This window comes from Anabrus simplex, chromosome 1 (genome assembly GCF_040414725.1).
Source record: "Anabrus simplex isolate iqAnaSimp1 chromosome 1, ASM4041472v1, whole genome shotgun sequence".
NCBI classification, from domain to species: domain Eukaryota; kingdom Metazoa; phylum Arthropoda; class Insecta; order Orthoptera; family Tettigoniidae; genus Anabrus; species Anabrus simplex.
The window spans coordinates 27,476,345-27,502,335 of NC_090265.1; the positions used below are offsets into that span (position 1 = coordinate 27,476,345).

Below are 25,991 nucleotides of genomic sequence, written 5' to 3' on the forward strand. Positions count from 1 at the left end.
TTAATCGATGCAATCGAATAGTGAATGCTTTCGAAATAATGGAATGAAAAGTGATTATCTTATCAAATGAGCTAGAATAGAGTGGCTATAGCAGCTCGATTAGCGCTCCGGGTGGAGGCAAGCAACCCTACGGCCGCCATGATAAACAGCTAGAGATAGGTGAAGTTTTTTTCTGGAACAGTTCCAGTTGTTCCTGTTCCGGAAAGGTTCCGAATAACAGTTCCAAGATAACAGTCAAAGGTTTACGCAGTGGGGAATTAGAATATATTAACGAACCTCAGAAATGCTAATTCGAAAATGGTTTCCTCACTGTTAGATTCATGCTTTACATTTAATGTTTCTAGTAAACGCCGAAACATGGTTTTATCACAACAAATTTGGTATTAATGAAACCTTTGAAAGCAACATCTTAATTAGCTTAAATTAACTTTCAGGTTTGATCTTTTGTTAAATGTTTTATTTTTCAGGTATTTTATAAATTTTATTTAATTATAAATTAGTTTCAACAGACAGAAGGACCTAACGGTTATAGATTAACTGAGGATTTTATCAGGCAAAAGAAGACAGGTACCAGTAAAATACGAAACATGTGGGCCTTGTTCAATAACATTTGGTATGTTGATATACTAGTATGTATAACAGTCTAGTTCTAATGAACAAGTGGATAGCACAACACAAACTGCCATAAATCGCCGTAAAAGAATACTTTGACGATTTGCGTGGTTTCAAGCAGCAATATTTATACTAACAAAGAACAGTGTCGTGTATACTTAGCGCGGATTCTCTGTCTGACAAAATGCTGACTAAGATACACGATTCTACGTCTTACCATTTCATATTTCGTGCGTTCCCTTCCCCTTCCCTTGATGTTCCAGTGCAGTCAATGACTTGCTGTTCTGCGCCTCCGGTATACAGTTTGCCGGAAAACGGCAAACCCTGAGACGGCTGCAAGCTCCGCCGACAATTGTCTTGCAGGTGCACTCCGATTTCGTCAGGCGGTTAAGGCCAGATGTCGGTCCTGCTGTGGGGTGGTTACCCTTGGTCGACCTGGTACTGACCTACGACTAACATCTCATGTGTCTCGAAATCGTCTCCAAAGCCTGGAAATGACACTTTGTGGCACATTCAAGGATACAGCGACTTCGGTCTGTGTCTGGCCTGCTTCCAGGCGGCCGAGTATTCCACCCTGCAAAACGGGGTCCAAATGGCGTCGTTGTGCCATTATGTTGTCACGTTCACTACGAGACTACACTATGCATACTATTAACAGGGCAAACACGACTGAGGTAATATGGGGCGCAGGCACTGGCTGTGTTTACCTTTCAGTTACGCTGCTAATCAAAGCAGGGAACACTCTTTTCCTATACAGAGCGAACACGTAAGGTTTGGTAGGTGCATATGTCATGCGATTTGCGGTCTATTTCCTGTTGCTCTGCTTACTCGTAATTTATGCTTAACTTTTGAACACCAGTGTAGTGCAGAAGACGTGAACCAATTAACGCGGCGAGTAGTTCCAATGTAGGAACTAGTCTTACTGCAGGTTAATCGTATCAGGCACGAGTTCTCAGTCGTGGTTCGCACATATAGTACAGCTCCGTAGAGCCTTTTGTGACGCATCGCAAAACACGTGAATTTTGGACTGTTCTTGTCTTTTGGAAATGCCAGTACAACTCGGTACATTCAAAGCTGATAATATGGGCAGTTTTGCCGTCCAGAAAAGCCATCGTTCCGCGTGATCTGATGGCGATATTTCTTCCCCGTCAATTCCTCTGAGCCATATGTCTGAAAGAGAATTTTAGCGATGATGGAGAGTGGAGTGAACAAACCAAGAGAATCGTAAAATTTGGATGTCGCACGGAGAAATTTTCGCTTAGTTCCAGGTTTTCCTAATAGGATCTTAGTTATATCACACTGATCAGTAAAGATGCCGTCTTCCATGGTATTCCAGGTCACTCCTAAAACACTCGTCTCCGATTTATAGTCCTGGCCTTCACCTTTACATGTATCTCGAATAGATATAGAATTTGTGGCCCATTTAAAGAGAGGAAGCTTGATGTGCTTCAGTAAAGCAGTGAGTTCGTAGTAAACCGCAATGACCTCGTTGTCGTCTTCTTCACTAGCTGTAAAGTCATCCATAAAGGTAGACTTCTCTAGTACGGCGGATGCCTTCGTATACCTGTCTGATTTCCGTGCTGCTACCTCTCTTAGAATGGCTGAAAATAAAAAAAGGTACTATTTAGACCAAAGGGAAGCCATGTAAACCGACATGTAATGATGCCTTTTGTGACATAGTTTCCTTCATTATTCAGCTCCACCCGGTATCAAAGAAATCTAGTCAAATTTCTATCATCGCGGTGAAGATTCAACTGTAGGAATGCCTGACATCCGTCGCAAACGATTGCTTTGTCATGTGTCCGAAAACGCAGCTAAGTGGCAAGTATCTCAGGTTGCAGGATTGGTTCCATTTCCTAAGCATCGTTGAGGGATGGATAACCCTTTTCATGCGAGGAAGTATCAAAACCAATTCTGAATTAAGTGCTACCTTTCTTATCTTTCATAACCGGGAGATGGAGTATATAAAATATCTCCTTACTTGTGTCGTCGGCAGAAACAATTTCTATTTGAGCATTCGAAATGCAATTAACATCAATTGGTGATAAATAATCTTAAATTCTTCATTTGTCTGCATCTTTTTTTCCAGGCTATAGAAGCGTCTCTCTGCCATGGATAAGTTGTCAGAGAGTAGGACGTCTTCCTTTCTGGGAAATTTTACAACTCTCCTGCAACTTCAATCCTGAAAGATTCACGAAATTCCTGAAGAATGGCACTGTCTTTAGTTGTCAATACGCGTTCTTGATTTTCCGTGATACCGATGGTTTCTATCTCCTAGAATGTTCGTAGGGCATCGTCTGATACGTGAGAAATTTTATTGGTTGTTATTTCGCTGGACTGTAATTTGATTGACTGTAGTGGCTGGTCTATTCTCGCCGAAGACCCTTCCAAATATCGTTGGGAGGAGGACTAAAAATGACGTTCTTCTACCTTCACGAATTTCCAATAATGATCTGCGCCGATGAGAATTTCGATGGGAAGTTCGCATGAATCGTCCTCCGGATCGGCTAGTCTCAATTTACCTACTGAGTGTGGTACTGCTGGATGGCGTGAATACGTATTATTGCTTTCAAAAGCTGAAAGTTTGAAGTTTGCGTTAGTGGAAATTTACGTAATATCAAATTTTATCTGTCGCCTGGAACTTGTGATGCAAGAAGAAGTCTCGAATGAAGTCACCACAAGATTTCTTTTGTCAATAAAATTAAGCTGAAGCAAATCAGCCAAGGTGAGGTTATGAAACTCGACTGGCTTCCGGCGTCTAAAATGCATCGAGTAAGTTTACTTTTCCCAGTTGGTCCCGTTATCCATACTCGAGCGATCTAAAGAAATGTGAAGTTGGTACTGTAGACGTCAATTTTACCCATGGAGGTAGGCAGAGTTTCACCGTTGTCACAGACGGAAACATGGTGTTGTTTCTTACATTTTGTGCATTTTGCCTTGCCTCGCTTAACACATTGCCGCGCATTACGTGCGCGATTAAGGCATAGAAAACATCTGTTCGTAGCCTTCAGTTTCTCAATTCTCTCCTTGAGTTTCGTCATTCTCTTACAGTCTTGGCCCCAGTGATCGCTATTCTCACATAACACGCAGTATGAATTTGGTGGTCGTTTTTTGTTAGATTTGGACTTACTGGCTCTGGCGTTAATATAGAAATTGGCCGCTGTCGGTGCGCAAACAATAGTTACAGGAAAATTCCCTCGTATCTTTTGAGTGTTGAAGGCATTCTGAAACTTGTCGTTAAGAAGTTCCGTTAGTCGTGAAATGTTGCTCTCGACGAATTCTGATCTTTTGGCGTGAAGGAGCCAACGGCGGCAAAGATCGTCACATCATGAAATCTTTATCCTGCTAATTAATCCTGAAGACGTTAATACTCTTTACGAGATCATCGAGTACGCCCTAAACTCCCTCCCTCCCTCCCCCTGTTATCACCCTCCCCTGCAATTCCACACCAATTTCAACTGCTAGAAGAAGACAGCTCAGAAGTATCTGAAGACTCAGACGATGCATTAAAAGAAGACACCGATGACGTTCCAAAACAAGACTCCGAAGATGAAGCAATCGAAGACTCCGACGAAACAACAGCAGCACACCGTTTTGAGCAGCCATACCACAACCCCATCTTCCCTGTTTCCTCAATGTGCACGTTCATAATCGTTCCACTCAGCAATCCCGGTCCTGTACCTCTCACCCGGCAAGCAGTAATCCTGGCTTTAGAACCTATCATTCAAGAACACATATCCATTATTGAAGAAACGCACAACAATCACCTGATCATCACACCCACCCGCAACCGCTCAATACCCATCATTCTCAACATCCGCCGCCCAGTCTTCATCAACCCAGTAACCAACTCAAAGAACCAAAGACCCACTTCTAATGCTGTCACTCAAACCATCAATAGCCATATCCACTCCAGAGAAAAAGAAATCCAAACTGTACCACCCAAACTCCGGAGTCAAGAAGTTCAAACCATCTCAACTCAGTTACCCCCTTTATCCCCCTCCACTCCAGATTCAACCCCAACCACCTCGTCTGAACCATCACTTAACACGTCTACATCTAACACCTCAAACTACTCAGATCAGACCAAGAGCAAACCCAAATCGAAAAGCAGAAATCCCAAACCTGCTTCCAAGCCTCCTTCCCCCACCAAGTCACTTTCCCAGCATCGAACCCACATACCTCCGAATCCCTCACTTGTAATCCAATGTTTTAACTGCCTTAAATTAAACCACACTGCTGCTACATGCAAGGATGCTGCCCGTTGCAATAGATGTGGAGGTCCACACTGCCTCGCCGACTGCACGGTCCCCAGGGAACAGGCCAATTGCGCTAATTGCAGCGCTAACCACGCCGCCTCATTTCCTGGCTGTCCATACATAAAAAGGCAATCAAAACCCATTACAAACATTTCAAGCAGATCAAATCCCATAAACCTTCGCCCCCGCTCCTAAACCGTAATATTTCTCCCGCACCCCCCCCCCCTGGATTAAACCAGCCCTGCAGTCCGTCTCAGCAAATAAATCTAGACCCTTCCTCCCTCCTGGAATTAATACTCCAATTAATCTCCCTCCAAGCAACCCCATGCCTGCCAAGCAATTAATCTTAAACTAACCCCACCAAGCAACCGGTACCAAGTAAACTACCCGGCAAAGCCCTATCAGACCTCCTTCCAATCTCCTCCCTTTTCCAGAGAGTTCTTTATTCCGCTATTCTCACACAGTTAAGCAATACTGGTCATAGTCAGCACTTGGATGGGTGAACATTCGCCCTCCATCTGCTCAACCTACCAAATCAATAAGATATCACGAATTCAAATTATATATACCTCTACGGGAAATTATGACACCCTCGGGTTCGTCGCTAGGCCATTCTTTCACCCCCTTGGGGTGCAGGTCACATTCTGACGGTACCACATACCCCCGAAACCGTTCTGTTCCACCCCCAACATGCCTAAAGTAGCACTCAAGGCCGAAAAGGCCGAAGGGCTTTAATGCTCAAATGGACTTGGGCCCCGCCCAATTATGTCCGTTGAGACGCGTGGTCTACCTACCATGGCGCCGCTACTAGCGCCAGGCTGATACGATTTGCGGGAATTTTGAATCAACGTCATCATTCAGATGTATAAACACGCCTCCAATGTTCCTTAATCTTGCACAACCCCTTCTTGGAGTTTGGATATATTTTTCCGCCAGTGTATGATATTAGGAAGGGAGAGGGTGAAACTCGGCGCCGGCACATAGCCTACTCCTGTTGAATAACAGCAAGGGGATTGCTCGAGGCTTAAAATCCCCATCCGACGGACGTATCACCATCAACAGCGCCATTTGGGCATTGCGGAGAGGTTTGGAATTGAATCCATGCGTTTGGCACGCAATCTGGTGATTCGAAAGTGTATGCCACCACCTGTCCAACCCTGCCGGCCAACATTCGGATAGTGAATTCTTTACCATCAAAGGGATTTGAACCACCACGGTATCGGATCATATAGCCTTAACGATCATGGCTAGTCAGTATAAATTGAATGTTTCTAACTCGAAACAGACCAAAGCAATTGCTCACTCTAAGCTGACACGAGGTGCTCTGCCTTGTACTAATGGCTGACCCCCTATAAGTGATGTGATAACTTCTTAACAAAGCTCTTCCTTGCTTCTGCTAGTCTGCATTTTATGTCCTCACTTCTGCCATCGTTACTTATTTTACTACCCAAGTAACAATATTCATCTACTTCCTTTAAGACTTCATTTCCTAATCTAATATTACCTGCATCGCTTGCCTTCGTTCGACTGCACTCCATTACTTTTGTTTTGGACTTATTTGTTTTCATGTTGTACTCCTTACCCAATATTCCGCCCATACCATTCAGCAATTTCACAAATCCTCTGCAGATTCAGATAAAATAACAATATCATCGGCATATCTCAGGTTTCTCATTTCCTCTCCTTGGATTGTGATTTCCTTTCCAAATTCCTCTTCAATTTCCTTTACTGTCTGATCTATATAAATATTGGAAATGAGGGGAGGGGGTGAGGACAAACTGCAGCCTTGCCTCACTCCTTTCTGCTTTGCTGCTTCTTTTTCAAAGCCCTCGGTTCTTATCACTGCAGACTGGCTTTTATACAGATCGTAGATAATTATTTTAAATATGTTGTGTAAATTCCTCAGTGGTCTTTATTCAAATGTGCCCCCCCCCCTCCACAGGTTAAATTCCTGGTTACGCCACTGCCTCAATTAATGAAACACCCCTCACTGTGAAACGCGTTCAGAAATCTGACGGAAACGTGTTATAGCAATTGTTACCTTACACATTTTCTAGATACATTCGTGAAACAGTGGCTTGCTTATTATTAATGTTCATTTTTGTTTTACGTCGCACCGACACAGACAAATCTGATGGCGATGATGGGATAGGGAAGGCCTAGGAGTGAGAAGGAAGCTGCCATGTCCTTGATTAAGGTTCAGCCCCACGGGAAACCACAGAAGACCATATTGAGCGCTGCTGATAGTATGGTTCGAAGCCACTATCTCCCGAAAGCAAGCTCACAGCTACGTGAACCAAACCACTCAGCCACTCGCTCGGATTTTTAACAGAAGAGTTAAATTAGTAACAATATTGTCAGTTAACACAGAGTTGAAGACACTGAGCGTAGCGATGGTTGAATGCACACTCTCGTATCTACACCTGTATTTTAGCATATTCACGTGCCTAATCGGAGATTCAGAACGTTATCACACCTTCAGAACCGACAGTTAATCCTTGACATCTTCTCTTTGATTGTGTGTCACTTCTTTGATCTGATAAGGACTGTACGTCACAGTACAATAAAGATATGGTGACAACAGCTGGGTGTAAGAGATTATGAAAAAAAAAAAAAAAAAAAAAGAGACGTCTGGACTCGCTTAAACTCATTTACAGTCTAAACTCGTTCAGAGCTTCCTGATCAAGCTCTCTGTTCATGAGTGTTTGGATGGACCAATCCTAAAACGGCGTTCATGTGACTGAACAAATGAGTGTACTGAACTGTCCAGAAACTAGTGTGGAGTGATGGAGGAGCTCGGAAACTTCCAAGTTCAAGTGACTCACTGATTGTATTTATTTATTACTTAGAAACGGCATATGCTTAAATATATGAAGACTCCACTTCCAAAACTGTTTCCTTCCACTTTTAAAAAATGCACTAATGGCGGTTTCCGTCTCTCAGCAAACTCTTCTACCAAATCTGTTACCCATTTCATGACTAAACTTGCTCTCTCGGCGTAACTTAGCTTCAAAGATGATGCAATATTTCAAAACTCTCTCCTTCCACCGTGTATACTGATCCAAAACTATCTCTTTCCCTAAATTAATTATTTTTAGAAATTCTTCAATCCATAAGCAAGATTACTATTATTTGTTGTTTGGATTCCAAAACTCCCTCCATCCTTCTTTTCATTTTTCCTACAAGGTCCCTGTATAGGCTAGATTGCTATCACCTCCTGGTGGAGGACGAAAGAAACTAAGTGATCCGTTGAAATGGAGGAAAAACAAGGGAAATATTAGAGGTAAGGGCACCTATAATGTTTAATTACCAGCGTGCGAGTCCTAATGCTTTAAACAATTTCGTGTAAATTGAATAGTTCGCAAAATATTTATTTATTTATTTATTTATTTATTTATTTATTTATTTATTTATTTATTTATTTATTTATTCAGGATCAGCAACAGCAAAACGCCGAATTACAACAATAATAAAAACATTAGTAATGATTACTTTTAATTTCTTTCTTTTCTAAAATAGTACTACATCTCTCGCGAATCTTCCAGGATGTAACCAAAAACAGTGTGTTTATGGTTGTGGTAATATGACAATGCAGAATTTACGAACATTTCATGCAGCCTTTTATGCCACCGAGATAAATTCGGGTCCGAGTGGAGAAACACGGGTGATTTGTCATTCTATGTAGGGTAATTCAGACTCAAATGAATACCACGAGGAATTACATCATCCCAGAGAAGAGGACGATGACCTGAGGATTTGAACTGTTGTGTGAAGTTTGATTTAATGTACAAACACTTTCCATAGCAAAGGAAAAAATCAGTATGTTGTCACTAAGAAATGTGGGATTAATATTATACACACAGTTTGAGGTTCAGAAAGCTATTGTGAACTAGTGCAATTTATTGAAAATATGAAATGAATAAACGGTGAGTAAAATAAGTATAAACACCAAGACTGGGCGCCACCTGTAAAACAATTACAGGAATATATAACTATGTAGAGCAATGAGCAACTCCCTCTCCCCAGGCGACGGTCATCAGGCTGACGAAGCTCCAGACTTACTTTATAACCTTACCTGTTTACCCCTGAAATTAGATGTGGGTAGCAAGCCAGGTTCATCCTCACTCCACTGATAAAAAGATTTACTGCAAGTTTCATACCATGACTTTACTCCCAAAATAAAAATATATAATAAATACCACAATAATCATCAGTTGATGAGACCTACTCGTTTGTCGTTTACAAAGGCAAATATACACACTACTAACAACAACCAAATCATTACTTGACGAGACCTACTCGTTTGTCGTTTACAAAGGCAAATATACACACTACTAACAACAACCAAATCATTACTTGACGAGACCTACTCGTTTGTCGTTTACAAAGGCAAATATACACACTACTAACAACAACCAAACCATTACTTGACGAGACCTACTCGTTTGTCGTTTACAAAGGCAAATACACACACTACTAACAACAACCAAACCATTACTTGACGAGACCTACTCGTTTGTCGTTTACAAAGGCAAATACACACACTACTAACAACAACCAAATCATTACTTGACGAGACCTACTCGTTTGTCATTTACAAAGGCAAATATACACACTACTAACAACAACCAAATCATTACTTGACGAGACCTACTCGTTTGTCGTTTACAAAGGCAAATATACACACTACTAACAACAACCAAATCATTACTTGACGAGACCTACATTTCTTAACATACCTCCAGGTAAGAGTCGCACTACACTCACTACTGTTACAGAACAAAAATCGTATTCTGGTAGAGAAAAGTACGACGACTTTCTCTACGTACGGATGCAACCTTCTTTACGAAGAGCATCCCTAACCTTATTTACACACTTCATCGAAGTCTTGAGTCCTTCCCGACTGCAGCATAGGTTAGTGTACCGCCTGACGTTTCTCCAACTGAAACTGACGATTTCCTTTACCAAGAACTAGCTCTCTGCACAACCACACATCCGCTACCGAATGTAGATTCGGCACGCATCACCACATCCACTGTACATTATCTCGTAGAAGAATTATAGTCTAATTATTGTACAGAGTTGGAATTACAAATAAACACTTAGTAGCGTCTTTTACATAACGGCCACCAGAAACTCCTAGCATCAGCGACATTTAGCGTGCTCACTCCGTAGGTAAAATATACTTATTAGGAACAATAGAGCATCGCCTAAGAATCTGCGCAAAGTAGCTCCCGCACGCCGGTCCGAGTGAGAAACACACAGAATCAAGAACACAAACGCAACCAGAAACAGAATCAGAGTCAGAATCTTGCCGCACACGCGTACATACTTATATAGGCTTGCTGCACGTGGTTATAGCGTCCTGCAAAGTTTACCGGTAGCAACGCTCTCACAGGCACTTCTTGACGCGCCACTCAGTCAACCCAACCTCGCTTAAAAACAAAGCCCTCGTATTGGCTATCGTGCGTCTTCGTCCACTCACGTACATCCACATTGATCCACTCCAATTCTTCAGCCTATACTACCTGCCGTACCCCGTGTTTCCAAGCCACTTTGTTGCAACACATCCAACTGACTTCAACCGTCCTTCCCGATATAGTCGCAGTTTTCCCGGTTGCACAATCCTACGGCTAGGCCATATTTACAGACTCTTACCCAAACGGAAATTTATACAAAATATAATGATGCACATATGCAATATTCCCTAACTACACATTCTTCTTATAATATTACGTTTTTGCATTCTAAATAAACAAAATTACAAGATTTACATGACTTTAACATTACAAATTATTTTACGAAATTTCCTAACCTAAAATTTGGGAATCATACTTTCGTACGGTTACAATTGTAATATTTTACAGCTTTATGGTGTTTCAAGTTTATGATTTCTGTTTAGAGGGATGAACATAATTATAATATTACTTTAATCTAAATGATATCGTCATTTTAGAAACTCTTTCATTCCAGTGTTCAGTTCCAAAACTTTCTACATCGAACCGAAAATATTTAATAACTTCGCAAATAGCGAGTCTTGATTTTCATAACTATGAGTATAATAAGCGTGTGTTCATCCAGCTATAACACTGAAACAAGTTGGCACTGCCATAAAAATAAAGGGGTAATTAGTTTTCCGCGATTTTTAGAAAATCATTTATGAAGGATGTAGGCAGTTTTTGAAGTGGACTCTTCATATGCAGTACTAGGTGTTGTATTATCCGATGATTGTAGAGAGTGGCCCACTGAATGAATAACGTTATTGTGAATACAAACTTAAAGAAACGCATACTACAATGGAGAATTGTTGTAACTCAGTATGTGCTCAATACCGCCAGCATTTCGAATTCTAACTTCCTTCAAACGAACAGTGATGGTGTAGATTACCCTACGGCACATGACCTCCTTAATTTCACTGCAGGCTTGAAGAATAAGTCTTCCGAGCTCCATGAAATCATGTGGACGTTTAGGAAAAATCTTTTCTTTTAGGTACTTCCTAAAAAATGAATTCACATGGGATGACGTCTGGACTATTGAGAGGCCAAAATTCTTCGTCATTGAAACCTGAATGGTATGATCCGCATGTCGAAATGGTCGTGTAAGAAATCCAACACAATGTTTGCAGTGTGTGGCCTTGCTCCATCTTGAATGAACCACTGCGCGTAGCAAGAAGCCGTGGAAGGAAGCTCAAATAACGCTCACTGTCGACAGTAGCAAGAAGCCGTGGAAGGAAGCTCAAATAACGCTCACTGTCGACAGTAGCAAGAAGCCGTGGAAGGAAGCTCAAATAACGCTCACTGTCGACAGTAGCAAGAAGCCGTGGAAGGAAGCTCAAATAACGCTCACTGTCCACAGTAGCAAGAAGCCGTGGAACGAAGCTCAAATAACGCTCACTGTCCACAGTAGCAAGAAGCCGTGGAACGAAGTTATTGCGGAGCATGCTCAAATAACGCTCACTGTCCGCAGTAGCAAGGAGCCGTGGAACGAAGTTATTGCGGAGCATGCTCAAGTAACGCTCACTGTCGACAGTAGCAAGAAGCCGTGGAACGAAGTTATTGCGGAGCATGCTCAAGTAACGCTCACTGTCCACAGTAGCAAGAAGCCGTGGAACGAAGTTATTGCGGAGCATGCTCAAATAACGCTCACTGTCCACAGTAGCAAGAAGCCGTGGAAGGAAGCTCAAATAACGCTCACTGTCCACAGTAGCAAGAAGCCGTGGAACGAAGCTCAAATAACGCTCACTGTCCACAGTAGCAAGAAGCCGTGGAACGAAGCTCAAATAACGCTCACTGTCCACAGTAGCAAGAAGCCGTGGAACGAAGTTATTGCGGAGCATGCTCAAATAACGCTCACTGTCCGCAGTAGCAAGAAGCCGTGGAACGAAGTTATTGCGGAGCATGCTCAAGTAACGCTCACTGTCGACAGTAGCAAGAAGCCGTGGAACGAAGTTATTGCGGAGCATGCTCAAATAACGCTCACTGTCCACAGTTTCTTCAAAGAGAAAGGATACAATAAGTCCGTGACTGGAAATTGCGCCCCACACTGTAATCGTCGAAGCGCGAGGTTGTCATTCATGCAGCACTTGTGGACTTCACGCACATTTTGTTTGATAACAGCACCGTCCAAATGAAAATGCGCCTCGTTAGAAACCCAAACTTATCCCCCGCTCAGCAAACAAACAGTAGAACTACTACTACTAAAATGTTTTCATTCCTCCCCTAAAGGGGGGAGGCGGGGTCTTAGACGGAAACGCCGTCTCTCAGGCCGGGAGATTTGTTACGGTGAAGGAGATCCTCGGAGAAGGTGAGGGGGTTGGCGTCCGTGGCCTATGCTAGGAACTGTCCGGGCATTCGCCTTAGCGCAGGAGAATGGAAAACCACGGAAAACTATTCTCAGGACAGCTGACGGTGTGGACCAGCGGTGAAGTCCAGCCCATTCCCGTCTCCCGAATACAGAGGCGTAGAACCACGGTTGGCAGGTTGGAGTGCAGAGCTGTTGGACCACGGACCAGCCGTGGCCACTTGTGGGCCGAGATCCACTCTGCATCTACCGACCACCAACAGTAGTCACTGCCGCTTGTGCTCGTCAACGAGCTTCTGCGCATCTTGTACGGGTTCCTACCGACCGCTAACAGTAGTCACTGCCGCTTGTGCTCGTCAACGAGCTTCTGCGCATCTTGTACGGGTTCCTACCGACCACCAACAGTAGTCACTGCCGCTTGTGCTCGTCAACGAGCTTCTGCGCATCTTGTATGGGTTCCTACCGACCGCTAACAGTAGTCACTGCCGCTTGTGCTCGTCAACGAGCTTCTGCGCATCTTGTACGGGTTCCTACCGACCACCAACAGTAGTCACTGCCGCTTGTGCTCGTCAACGAGCTTCTGCGCATCTTGTATGGGTTCCTACCGACCGCTAACAGTAGTCACTGCCGCTTGTGCTCGTCAACGAGCTTCTGCGCATCTTGTACGGGTTCCTACCGACCGCTAACAGTAGTCACTGCCGCTTGTGCTCGTCAACGAGCTTCTGCGCATCTTGTACGGGTTCCTACCGACCACCAACAGTAGTCACTGCCGCTTGTGCTCGTCAACGAGCTTCTGCGCATCTTGTACGGGTTCCTACCGACCACCAACAGTAGTCACTGCCGCTTGTGCTCGTCAACGAGCTTCTGCGCATCTTGTACGGGTTCCTACCGACCACCAACAGTAGTCACTGCCGCTTGTGCTCGTCAACGAGCTTCTGCGCATCTTGTACGGGTTCCTACCGACCACCAACAGTAGTCACTGCCGCTTGTGCTCGTCAACGAGCTTCTGCGCATCTTGTACGGGTTCCTACCGACCGCTAACAGTAGTCACTGCCGCTTGTGCTCGTCAACGAGCTTCTGCGCATCTTGTACGGGTTCCTACCGACCACCAACAGTAGTCACTGCCGCTTGTGCTCGTCAACGAGCTTCTGCGCATCTTGTACGGGTTCATACCGACCGCTAACAGTAGTCACTGCCGCTTGTGCTCGTCAACGAGCTTCTGCGCATCTTGTACGGGTTCATACCGACCGCTAACAGTAGTCACTGCCGCTTGTGCTCGTCAACGAGCTTCTGCGCATCTTGTACGGGTTCCTACCGACCGCTAACAGTAGTCACTGCCGCTTGTGCTCGTCAACGAGCTTCTGCGCATCTTGTACGGGTTCATACCGACCGCTAACAGTAGTCACTGCCGCTTGTGCTCGTCAACGAGCTTCTGCGCATCTTGTACGGGTTCATACTGAGGTCACTTTTAAAAATCCGTTGAACGGAGCGTCTGGATATTCCCAGTTGTACTGCGAACTAACAGGCGTCGGCGTCGCTTCAGTTCCAACATTGTTCCTTCCCGTACTAATTTCTCATACAGCTTGCAAGGGGGCCATCGTGTGTTCTCGAAAACGCTCCTGAGTTACAACAAGGCTTTTCGCTTTATAAAAGAGTAACACTACTGCTGATTGCTGCTGCGTTCTCTCGGCCATTGTTGTAAACACTGGTCTCGTAGCGACAGTATCGTGAACGTCATTTCGTAACTCATTTGTTTCTCCACCCTCTACTGCTACTGCTGTTGAGATGCTCAACAGGATATCTGGTGCGATGAATACGTTATGTGGGAAACAACTAGTGACCCATCTCGTGCTCCACCGTGTATTTATTGAATAAAAACACTTGAGAGTTAAGTTTCACGTGGGTGCTACAACTGTTTATCTGACTCTGTAATAATTAAGAGGGGAATTCCTCAAGTCAGTATTATTGGACCTTTATGTTTTCTTATATATATATATAAAGATATGAATAAGGAAGTGGAGTCAGATAAGGCTTTTTGCGGATGATGTTATTCTGTATAGAGTAATAAATAAGTTATAAGATTGTGAGTAACTTCAAACTAACCTCGATAATGTTGTGATAATGGCATGATGATAAACGGGGTTGAAAATCAGGTTGTGAGTTTCACTAATAGGAAAAGTTCTGTCAGTTTTAATTACTGCGTTGATGGGGTGAAAGTTCCTTATGAGGATCATTGTAAGTACCTAGGTGTTAATATAAGGAAAGATCTTCATTGGGGTAATCACATAAATGGGATTGTAAATAAATGTTAAAGATCTCTGCACATGGTTATGAGGGTATTTAGGGTTTGTAGTAAGGATGTAAAGGAGAGGGCATATAAGTCTCTGGTAAGACCCCAAGTAGGGTATGGTTCCAGTGTATGGTACCCCAACCAAGATTACTTGATTCAAGAATTGGAAAAATCCAAAGAAAAGCAACTCGACTTGTTCTGGATTATTTCCGAAAAAAGAGTAGCATTACAAAAATGTTGCTAGATTTTTGCTGGGAAGACTTGGGAGAAAGGAGACGAGCTTCTCGACTAAGGGGTATGTTCCGAACTGTCAGTAGTGAAATGGCGCAGAATGACATTAGTAGACGAATAAGTTTGAGTGGTGTCTCTTTAAAAGTAGAAACACCACAATGTGAAGATAAAGTTGGAATTCAAGAGAAAAAATTGGGCAAATATTCGTTTATGGGAAGGGGCGTTAGGGATTGGAATAGCTTACCAAGGGAGATGTTCAATCAATTTCCAATTTCTTTGCAATCATTTAAGAAAAGGCTAGGAAAACAACAGATAGGGAATCTGCCAGCTGGGCGACTGTAGATCAGTAGTGATTGATTGATTTGTCTCTACTCACTGAACATACTGTTGTCACGTCCTCTGTCCTCTGTGTCATAACTGATCTAGATGAAAGCTATCTGTGTTCACAGATGTTGAAAACGTTCCGGATAAGCAGTTCGTGAACGCTGGCCTGTGGGTCAGTACGGTGCTCTTCCTAGTCCTAGCTCTGGTCATCACTGGCGCATCATCTCTCCTGGCCGTGCTGAACGCCGCCACCAACCCCAGCAGAACGTGTCTGGCCATGGACGGGCTCTACTTCTGGAACGGAGCCGCAGGTCAGTAGCCTTTGGTGTTAGTACCGCCCTTGGAAGTGATTATTGTTTTAAGGGGAAGTACAGTAATTCAGGAAAAAATAAACATTTTCCCATTATGAAAATCATATGGTCATAAATATGTCTCTCGATCATGGCCACCCTCAACGGCTGCTAGTTTCAGATGGCAACCAGCACGGTTGCTAGGTAACATTGTCTGGCCTTACATCTCAGCCTGCACGGTTGCTAGGGTTACATTTCCGTTACGCTAACTTCCGTAACGCTAATTTTCAGACCACCCCCAGCCATAAGATATTTAATCGTATGTCAAAAAAGAATGAGCTTGTGGTATTGTGTAAATTCTTCGTAGGTACACTTCTGTCAGAGGGTGGGGCATAAATCATAGCAACTTCCCCCTCCCCCCTCCACTCACATTTGCACAGTGTTAACGTACACCGCTCATATGTCCTGGAAAGCGTGACACTCATAGTACATGGACACAGCACGAGATGGCGGTGTATTGGACAAGTGCCACTCACAGCGCGATGGGACTGCAGTAGTGAGGCAGGCAGAATAGATGTTAAGAGGCAGGAACAGGAATACCCCCCATACTCACCGGTCCTATCTACCTCATCCCATAAGTGAAAGAACCATTGCATAGAGACGAGAGGACATTGGCAAAATTCACAGACGGTGAGGAGGCTGGTATTCTACGTCACCCGCGTATGTGCTGGGGACTAATAAACATTGTGTAGCCCAAAGGTTTCTCCTTTATATCCCGCACCTCGGCATTTTTCATACATTCCCCTGCATTTTACGCTCCCCCACTCCCATCTGCATATTCCTATTTCTCTGGCAGATCCCTCATTGATGCCCAAACTCTCGTATACTATTTGTTGTGGGAAGAGTACAAGAAAAATGTGACTGGGCTAAATTACAGTTACCTGAGAAATATTGTACTTGGTTAAAATTACAAATTCGTTTTTCAGCAAAGTTATAATTGCAGTTAACTTCACAAAATGTTTGTCTTAAACAGAACACTGACATTCTTTTCGCATGGGGTTGGAATGATACCAATGTTTGCAAGGAAAAATAAATTACTGTATTTTGTATGGTCTCCTTTTTAGCACAGGGACAGTAAGTGGCTGTCATCACTAAGAGAGACAGACTTCTAGTATTTGAAATAATTTGTCATTTACTTTACAAAATAATTAGTTCTTAAAATTCTCACCACGAAACCAAAGTACATCTTTGTATTCGCTGAAAAGTCGCTCTACAGGGGCACTCCAAAGAATACCTGTGTTTAGTGTTAAGAACATCCCTACATGTGATGGATGTTGTAGGATAAGTCTGATATCATTGGAGAGATAAGAAAGCACCTCATCTAGAACTGGTTCTGCTGTAGTGGAACTGAAAAAAATTATCTTCATCATCACTTAATTGTTTTTCAGTTTCTGCTTCCATTCAATGTTTATCAGTGGCGGGGGTCTCATGGCTTGTGAGGGGCCCATGACTGTTTCTTAATTCGGTAGCTGAAGAGTGATTTTACATATTGTTAAAACTACAGCACACAACACAGTATTATTACGGAGGGTTATTCCAAACTCAGGCCGTCGTAGTGCAGAGCTTTTATCCTCAATAGGAGTACGGTAGTTTGAAAGAATGTGGGTTTCCCAACCTGTTCCAATAATAACCGTCCCTTTCTGCCACTCACAACAATCAACAAGTAACTAGCCAGTTCTGAGAACCCAGTAGTCAGCGAAGATCCGATAGCAAAGACATCCTCCTCATCTAAACTTAAAATACTGAAGTTTCGAGCCTGTTTATAGCTCTCGGCAGTCAGTGCAGCTAAGTAGGCTTAGGATGGACGGTTGAGTTGTAAATAGTAGTAAATTATTTGATCCTAGGAACGAGATTATTTCTTAATATTGTGACGGTCAGGGTGTTTTGATTACTATGATTGGAATATGCATTTCTTGTGTGTGTGTTCGTACAATGTTGCTGTATTATTTTCATTCCTTCGGATTTGAAAACCAAATTGTGTAACTTCTTCTTCTTCTTCTTCTTCTTCTTCTTCTTCTTCTTCTTCTTATTATTATTATTATTATTATTATCGTCGTTGCTGTATTACGAAATAAACTTGTAACTTTCCTTATCAAGAAACGAGAGCCCATTTTCAATTATTGCGGAGAGGGGGCGAGATTCTTAGGCCTGCTACTGATGTGTATCCATTACTATAAGTCATTTCATGTTAACAAAATAGTATCTGGGCCGATGACCTACGTGTTTAAACAACGAGCATTGCTCTTATGACAACAATCGAGCGGCTCTGCTCAACAGCGTCACGGCGGTGAAATGTGCAACTAACCTCCACTCGAGGGCTAGGGTTTTACAGCACTTTCCACGGCATGAGGGGTAAACGACGGTGCGTGCATTGTAAAATCTGTATTTACGTTCAAGGTAAAAGGGGGAGAAAATAGACAACATATATTTTCTATAAACTCGGGAGTTGCATTTTATAAAATTGCCCAAGCAACGCTGGGTACAGCTGTGCGGCCACCTCGCCTCACGAAAAGAGTGGAAGAAAATTAAATGTGCTTGTGAAAAACAATGGTAATAATAAAAAGCGCTTAAGAAACAACAGCTATAAAACAAAACCAAGCACAGATCAAAGTTATAGCGAATTTTTGTATGAGTACAAGCACAAGTGATGCCGCGATATATCGCTGCACAGTGAGTGAATATTAGAACACACACACAATAGATGACTTCTGTTCAACCAACAGCGATTCACAGCGTAACAGACTCACAAGAAAAATGATGCAAGCCAACAAAACGATGTCCCTTTCCACCATTGTGCTTCCTCGCTGCGAATGTATTTATGAAATAGAGTATGTTAAGTAGCTATTTTAATAACTCAGGGCAAAACATCCTCATCCTTTTTCTTTCTTCTGTTATACAATATAAAGTGAATTATAATATTCCTTAATCACGAGGAATTATGGGTATGATCACTCCTTGTAGGTCCATAAGAGTAGCACTGTTTTCTTAACGTAGAATGAACTATAGAATGAAGCAATTAGAATTCTATTTCAAAAAGTAAATTAGAGTAAATTCCGCCTCTGTGGTTTTGTACTTAGTGCGATTAGCGCCACCCCCGGAGGTCCGGATTCGATTCCCGGCTCTGTCACAAAATTTGAAAAGTGGTACAAGGACTGGAACGGGGTCCACTCAGCCTCGGAAGGTCAACTGAGTAGGGGGGGTTTGATTTCCACCTGAACCACCCTCGAAGTGGTTTTCCGTGGTTTCCCACTTTTCCTCCAGGCAAATGCCGGGATGGTACCTAACTTAAGGCTACGGCCACCTCCTTCCAGTCTTCCCATCCTCCCCCCCCCCCCCCCCACAAGTCCCCTGTTCAGCATAGCAGGTGAGGACGCCTGGGAGAGTTACTGGTCCTCCTCTCCAGCTGTATCCCCGATCCAAAGTGTCACGGTCAAAGACACGCCCTTGAGGTCGTAGAGGTGGGATCCCTCCCTGAGTCCGAGGGACAAACTAACCCTGGAGGGTAAACGCATTAAATAAATAAACAAAATTAGAGAATCATTATATTATGTAAATTGTAACGACTAGAAGTTTCTTTACAAGTAATTCCATTCTGATAAAATATTAACGGCGAGGAACATATTTTCTTGAGAGGCCATACAGCAATATACCGTATGCCGTATAAAGAAAACCACAGTATTGTCTGAACACTTCCAGTTTCTGTATCACGCTTAGTTTATATCTCTTGTCAGGTGTACAAAAGACGAAACTGGCCACAGTTCAGTTGACGCGATAATGGCCGAACTGAAATGAGGCACTGACATACCAAAGGTAGTAAGTCAGGAGAAGAAAAAAGGTTTTTCCAACATTCTGAAGTAGATGTTACTGAATATAAATAATTTAAAATAAAGGAGTAATCCATTTTTACAAACTGTGCGATAAAATACGTTTCTCAGCTGGCATACCGTAGCACGTGAAGAAATAACCTAAAATTGTGCCACTAGACGTCTGCAATTTTCTGCTTAGCTCTCACATCTAATACGATATATGTCGCTTGATTTCAACGAGTTAGTGCAAGTACTGTAGCAGTTACGAATTTGTAACTTTGGAAGGTCACACCAAAAAGTCAAACCTTTTGGTAATATAATGTACTGGATTCTCTAATTGGTTGCAAGTATCACCGCCAAGATCTTTTTGTAGACTTAGCAATAGATGGGAGCCATTTAATGTGCGGCACGGTTTCTTGCATGTTTTATTTTTGTTCGAAGCAGCGCCAAGAGGATTTATTTTTCTTTGTCTTTGTCACGTATGGCCCGAGGTCTTGGGGCGAGCTATCGGCGTCAGACTAATCCTTTCCTTTTCACTGTGCAGACATTTCTGATGCCGATAGCTCGCACTGGGACCTACGACAAGAAAAAATAAACACACGAAAATTGGTGGCGCATTTTTCGGAATTTTTATATTTATACTAAAATGACAGCCACTTATTGCTCAGACTATAAAAGAATCTTGGTGGTGATACTTGGAAGCAATTAGAGTATATAATACATAATATTTACAAAAATGTTGACTTTCAGATGTGACCTTCCAACAGTTGAAAATGTATAACTTCTACAGTGCTTGGCGTACCTCAATGAAATCAGGTGATGTATATCGTATTATATTCGAGAGCTCAGTAGAAATATACAGAGGTCTACTAGCAGAATGTTAGGTTCTAGATGACATTTCAGGTTCTTTCATGTGGTCATAAACTTTTCACCGGTAGTGTATATGTTTCAAGCGGAAATTGCACGATAAAACCTTTTTTTTTTTCATCCAAGTAATCCAGCATAGCCGATAAGTCCTTTTAGGGTTCGCTGATGGTTCGTTTCCTTCCAAGTGATTGTAAGGAGTTTGTGTTTGTTGACCGCGTGATAGGACCGTCCTCTTACGAGGATATTCTGCTCCTTCCAACTAACTCTAACTCGTAGAATCATTGCCTTGTCTTGACTTCGCCTCTTGAAATCCTCATCCAGCTCACTGTGCAAATATTAAGGTGTTGAGTATTCAAATATCTCTTGCTTTCCACGGCGAAGGCACGAAACTACCCAGGCGTCATCATGATTACATGCAATGGTTTAGCCTCTCAGATTATTTCCGCATCTTCTTCTGGAATCATCGCTGGCCACACGTAGTACGCATTTTTGAAAACAAATAACTAGTATGTATGTCATGTCAAGATGCTGGCAATAGATGTGTTTTGATTTGGCCCTTTGGGGTGTAGCTTGGGGAGGAGGAGGTAGCTAGTGGGTTCACAATGGGCAGTCTGCGAGTTACAAACATTTGTGGTTGTGTTCACACCATTCCACAGCCGATTGGCTTGGCTTGAAATACTGAGCAGCTGGATGAGAATTTATACTGCGGTGAAAGACGATGGATTGACTTGGTGAACGGCCCCCTACAGTGTTCTCTCAGAGTAACCACATTGAAAGCTTTAGATAGGGTAGAATGGCGGAGTATGGTTCATCGGCTAGAGGGCTGAATATTATGATAGTCACGACGCCTCAGTCATGAGGCAAAACGAAGAAGAAGAAGAAGAAGAAAGACGAGCGGCTGCGGCCCATAAAATGAGGAAATATTTCCTTAGTGAGAGAATGGAAAACCACGAAAAACCATTCTCAGGACAGCCAATTTCGGGAATAGCCCACCATCGCTATATAGAAACAATTGGGAACTAGGACTGTTCGGATGAATGATTTTTCAGAAACACAAAACTGTATACACCGTATTTTTTATCACACGTCTTACAAATAACCTCACATACAGTATGTTTTACCAAGAGAAAACTGAGACTCTGTTTTATTTACCGTGGGGTGAAAGTACCTCATGGGGAAGACCTGGGTGTTGGTATAAGAAGAGATCTTCATTGGGGCGATTACGTTAACGAGGTTGTAGGGAAAAGTCACAGATCTGGTCGTATAGTTATGAGGATATTTTTATGAGTTGTAGTAAGAATGTAAAGGACTGGGCGTGTAAGTGTCTGACAAGACCCTAATAATAGTATGGTTCCAATAGATGGGAGCCAGAGCAGAACTACTTGATACGAAAAACCCAAAGGAAAACAGCTCGGTTTGTTCTGGATGGTTTCCGACAAAGGAGTACTGTTACGAAAATGTTGCAAAGTTTGAGCTGGGAAGACTTGGGAGTAAGGAGACGAGCTGCTCGACTAAGTGGTATGTTCTGAGCTGTCAGTAGAGAGATGGCGAGGAATGACATCAGTAGACGAATAATTTTGAGCGGATATTTTAAAAGTAAGAAACATGATAATGTGAAAATAACATTGGAGTTCAAGAGGACAAATTGGAGCAAATATAGGACGAGGAGTAAGGGACTGGAGTTCGATAAATGTCCATGTTATTTGAAAATGTTTACGAAAAGTCTCAGTAAACAATTGATAGGCAATCTGCCAGCTGTGTGACAGCCCTAAATGCAGATCATTGATGATTGATGATGAAGAAAATGTTATACGGACAGAAACGCTTTGATGGGAAACACACAGGGACAGAAGGTACCAACATAACACGTGAAATGTTCAAATTGCCCTCCGGTAGCAATGGTGCGTGTTGTCACTCAATCTCATTACTGGAATTTATTCACACAAGAAAACGATCTCGACTTCATTGAAGAGTCAACAACTCTTGTTTATTTTCTAGAAGAAACTATAATATTCTTCTACTAAAATATTCTTTTTCCAAAACAATGTTGCCAACTCTTTCCTCTACACTTGCATAAACCCATCGTCGCAGCGATACATCAGCGCATTCGGACTCTAAAATTACGAGTGTCCTGGTTTTGGGCTCTTAATTTGCGAGAGTGTTGTGTATGTGGTGTCTTAAATTGCGACTGTGTCCTGAATTTCGACTTTTGAATTACCCTCTTTAGTTCCCCAATACCTACCATGCTATAACAGGTGTTTATTTCGTGCCTGGCTCAGACAATGAGTGTAACTTGTCGTCACCTGTTGTATTATGTTTTACACATTCTGGCCTTTACGTTGTTGTTGTTGTTGTTGTTGTTTTTATATTTTATATTCAGAGACATAGAATGTCTGATTTTACCTCTTAAGATCAAGGTAAACAACACAAACAATGGTAATGTCTAAATCCCCTGCCTCCGGAACACCCAAAGTTCCCATTCGTAACATTTGTTGCCTCCCTAACTTTGTTTTATAAATGGGTCATATTTTGTTCCCTAAAGCCAACTGAACAAAAAAAATGTTTCAAAGTCTCTAACTTGATTTGGAGACTGAAAAGGATTTGGCAACCCCATGTTAGGTCCGAAGTGTTTTACTATAAAGTCCGATTTTGAAAATTATTTCATTTCTCGTGGGTCGTTGGTAGACGCATACCGTAGAAGAATTTTACTCCTATGTGATTTACTTGTTTGGTTTGGCTATGATCAGTTTTGTTGTTACTCTCAGTGCTCGACATCTCAAGGAAATGAACCACCACTTGCGGCTGAGACAAGTTCGAACCAGATACGATCTCATGACATCCGTTCACGTTTAACGGCCGCAATCACACCAGGCATCATCAGTTCGAGTCACTCGGCTCGCGGAAGCCGAATTTGTACAATATTGAAGACTTGGTCATCCACTGGGGATACAGGACGGCTCAGAGAGTAATCAATAATATTCTGTGATAAGATAACACTATCTTTATCACGAGATTTATGGAATGTAGACTAATTATCATGTTTGAGCTCGCTGCACTTTTGACCAAGTGTTTATGAATATAGCGCACAAGAAAGTTATGTAAAACAGACATCTTCATCAGAAAGATGTCAAATTTCGCGTTTGGGAAAAGTCAAATGATCACAAATTGTCTTTCAATAAATGAAACTCAAATTCATAACGAATCGTTGGAGTCGACTATTGTAGGCTTCAGTGAATGGAACAGGGAGAAACTGGCTCAGGGGCCATGAAAATACCACGAATCAACTCACCATAGCATTGAATCCCGGATGCACCGATGTACCTCTGGAGTACTGCGTAAGCATGTATCAATGTTACTGGTGGTGGTGATTATTGTTTTAAAGTACAACTAGGCAACCATCCTCTAAATAACAGTAATCACTAATCAGAGAGAAAGTGGAAGGATCCGACACTTAGAAAAATGAAGGTATCGGCCAAAGGAAGACAAGGGGTACGAAGGGCGTGAAAATGAAAGACTCCCTAGGGCTTGAGTGCTCAAATACAGTCGGGGTCGGAAAACAACAAAAGTTGACCCAGGAAGGTCGGATAGGATAGATGAAAGCGAGGAGCCTGACACAAGTAAGTGGAAGCAATGCCAGGACACAGCTAAGGGTCTCGTGGTCGCCAACCCACGGTCCCAAGTTGACAGCCCCTGAGGCCGCGTTTAGTCGCCTCTTACGACAGGCAGGTGATACCGCGGGTGTATTCTACCGCTGCCACACACAGAGGTTGTGTAAATGTTAACTGAACGGAGCGCATTTCGATCATTGCATTTAAGAAAGTTTCATGTGATAAGCTGGTACGTTCTGTGTTTAGAAGTGTGGGACCTCTTTCATTTTAACATGGATGTTTTTTTGGGACGGGGCTCCATCTGGAAATAGCGTCGACAAAAAACTATACCGTTACCAGGCAACCAGTGTTCGTCCTATGGATGGAACAACGACGCCATTTTGGTGGACGGAAAGGCAGGTTTTTGGAAAAATGTTGATTTTGTACGTACTAGACGTATGAAGGGAGGCTGTAAACTAAGCAGCAGCCAATTATTTTAACGGGGAAACATTCATTACAATTCTGAAGACTGCGGAAGGAAGAGAAATATATTTTATTTATTTATTTATTTATTTATTTATTTATTTATTTATTTATTTATTTATTTATTTATTTATTTATTTATTTATTTATTCATTTATCGGAAATTGAGACATTACCAGGCAGTCAGCCGGCCTGAACCTTTATACGCAGCAGAAACTCATAACTTGTAAGAACAAGAGCACTTAAGAGATTAGAAATGGTGGAACAGAAGAAGTTATTGGGACCGCGAAGAATGAAGGACGGCCAATTTAGAAGAGGAGCGAACCAAGAACTGTATACCAGGATAGAAAAGAAGGGGCGTGTTCTTCGGACACATCCTGAGAATGAACAGGGGGAGGTTAACACTGCAAAAAAAGAACTTCTTGAGAACAAGAGAGCCAAAGTAGGCTGGATCCAAGAGATACAAAGGGATCTAGAAGAAATGGGAAGAAATATACAACATAGTGATTTTTAAATAAGTAAAAAGTCTGGCTTGTACTGGTTTTCAGTACAGAAGTAGGCCCAGAATAAAATAATCGTGGACAGAAGATCGAAGAAGGTTAGAAAATATGAGAATGAAAGTATATTGGACAAGGGGAAAGACCAGAAGAAAGGAAGCTGATATGATTTAATGTGGTCCTCAGATGGCCAAAACGAAGGAAAAAAGGAGAAGAATAAAGATTCTATCTCCTCTGTGAGTGGAATGAAAGTATACATTTACTCTGTACCCCTAAACGTCGTAAGAGGCTACTAAGAGGGGAGCAACCAAGGAATCTGTACTCGCTCTCGACTTCTAAGCCCATGATTCTATGTTTTTACGTGTAATGGAGAACTTTATGTATATTTTTAAATTAAAACATACGAGTACAGAAAAGAAAGCAACAGAAGCCACACTGGATACTGCAGTTGTAAATTATAAATATCATTATATCTGATATATTATTAGACATCAAAAACGTGCGGATCGTTAACAGAAGCAACGATAACACTATTTTCCCTCTGATTAGTGTCAATAGAGGATAGCTGCCAAGTCCTACTTCCTCTTAAAACAATAATCCCCACCACCCCCAGTTCTCAGACTATCATCAGTGTAATGTATTTCAGCCTTCCTGGACCTGCTGGTGCTCATCCTGTGGGGGTCGCAGTTCGCCGTCACGCTCACAGACAACGTGGCCGTGGCGGACGTCATCAAAGGCGACTACACGTCTTCCGGCCTCGCCTCATTGGGCTACTCCTACTGGTGAGCTTTTCATCAGCCAAGTTAAGAAACTATAAAAATAATCAATATTAATGTACTGAAAATTACATAGTTTAGCCAGGAAAACTGTCAAAATATTTTTTGA

At 42.5% G+C, this 25,991-nt stretch overlaps 1 protein-coding gene across 2 annotated transcripts in view; it reads left to right on the forward strand.

The window, feature by feature from the left end:
* LOC136883549 (clarin-3) overlaps positions 1 to 25,991 on the forward strand; it is a 76,296-nt gene that overhangs the window by 40,938 nt on the left and 9,367 nt on the right. For both annotated transcript variants that reach the window (XM_068229930.1, XM_067155928.2), the window contains exons 3-4: positions 15,642 to 15,827; positions 25,753 to 25,888. In XM_068229930.1, coding sequence (XP_068086031.1) covers positions 15,642 to 15,827; positions 25,753 to 25,888 — 322 coding nt within the window. The remainder of the gene's footprint in view (positions 1 to 15,641; positions 15,828 to 25,752; positions 25,889 to 25,991) is intronic.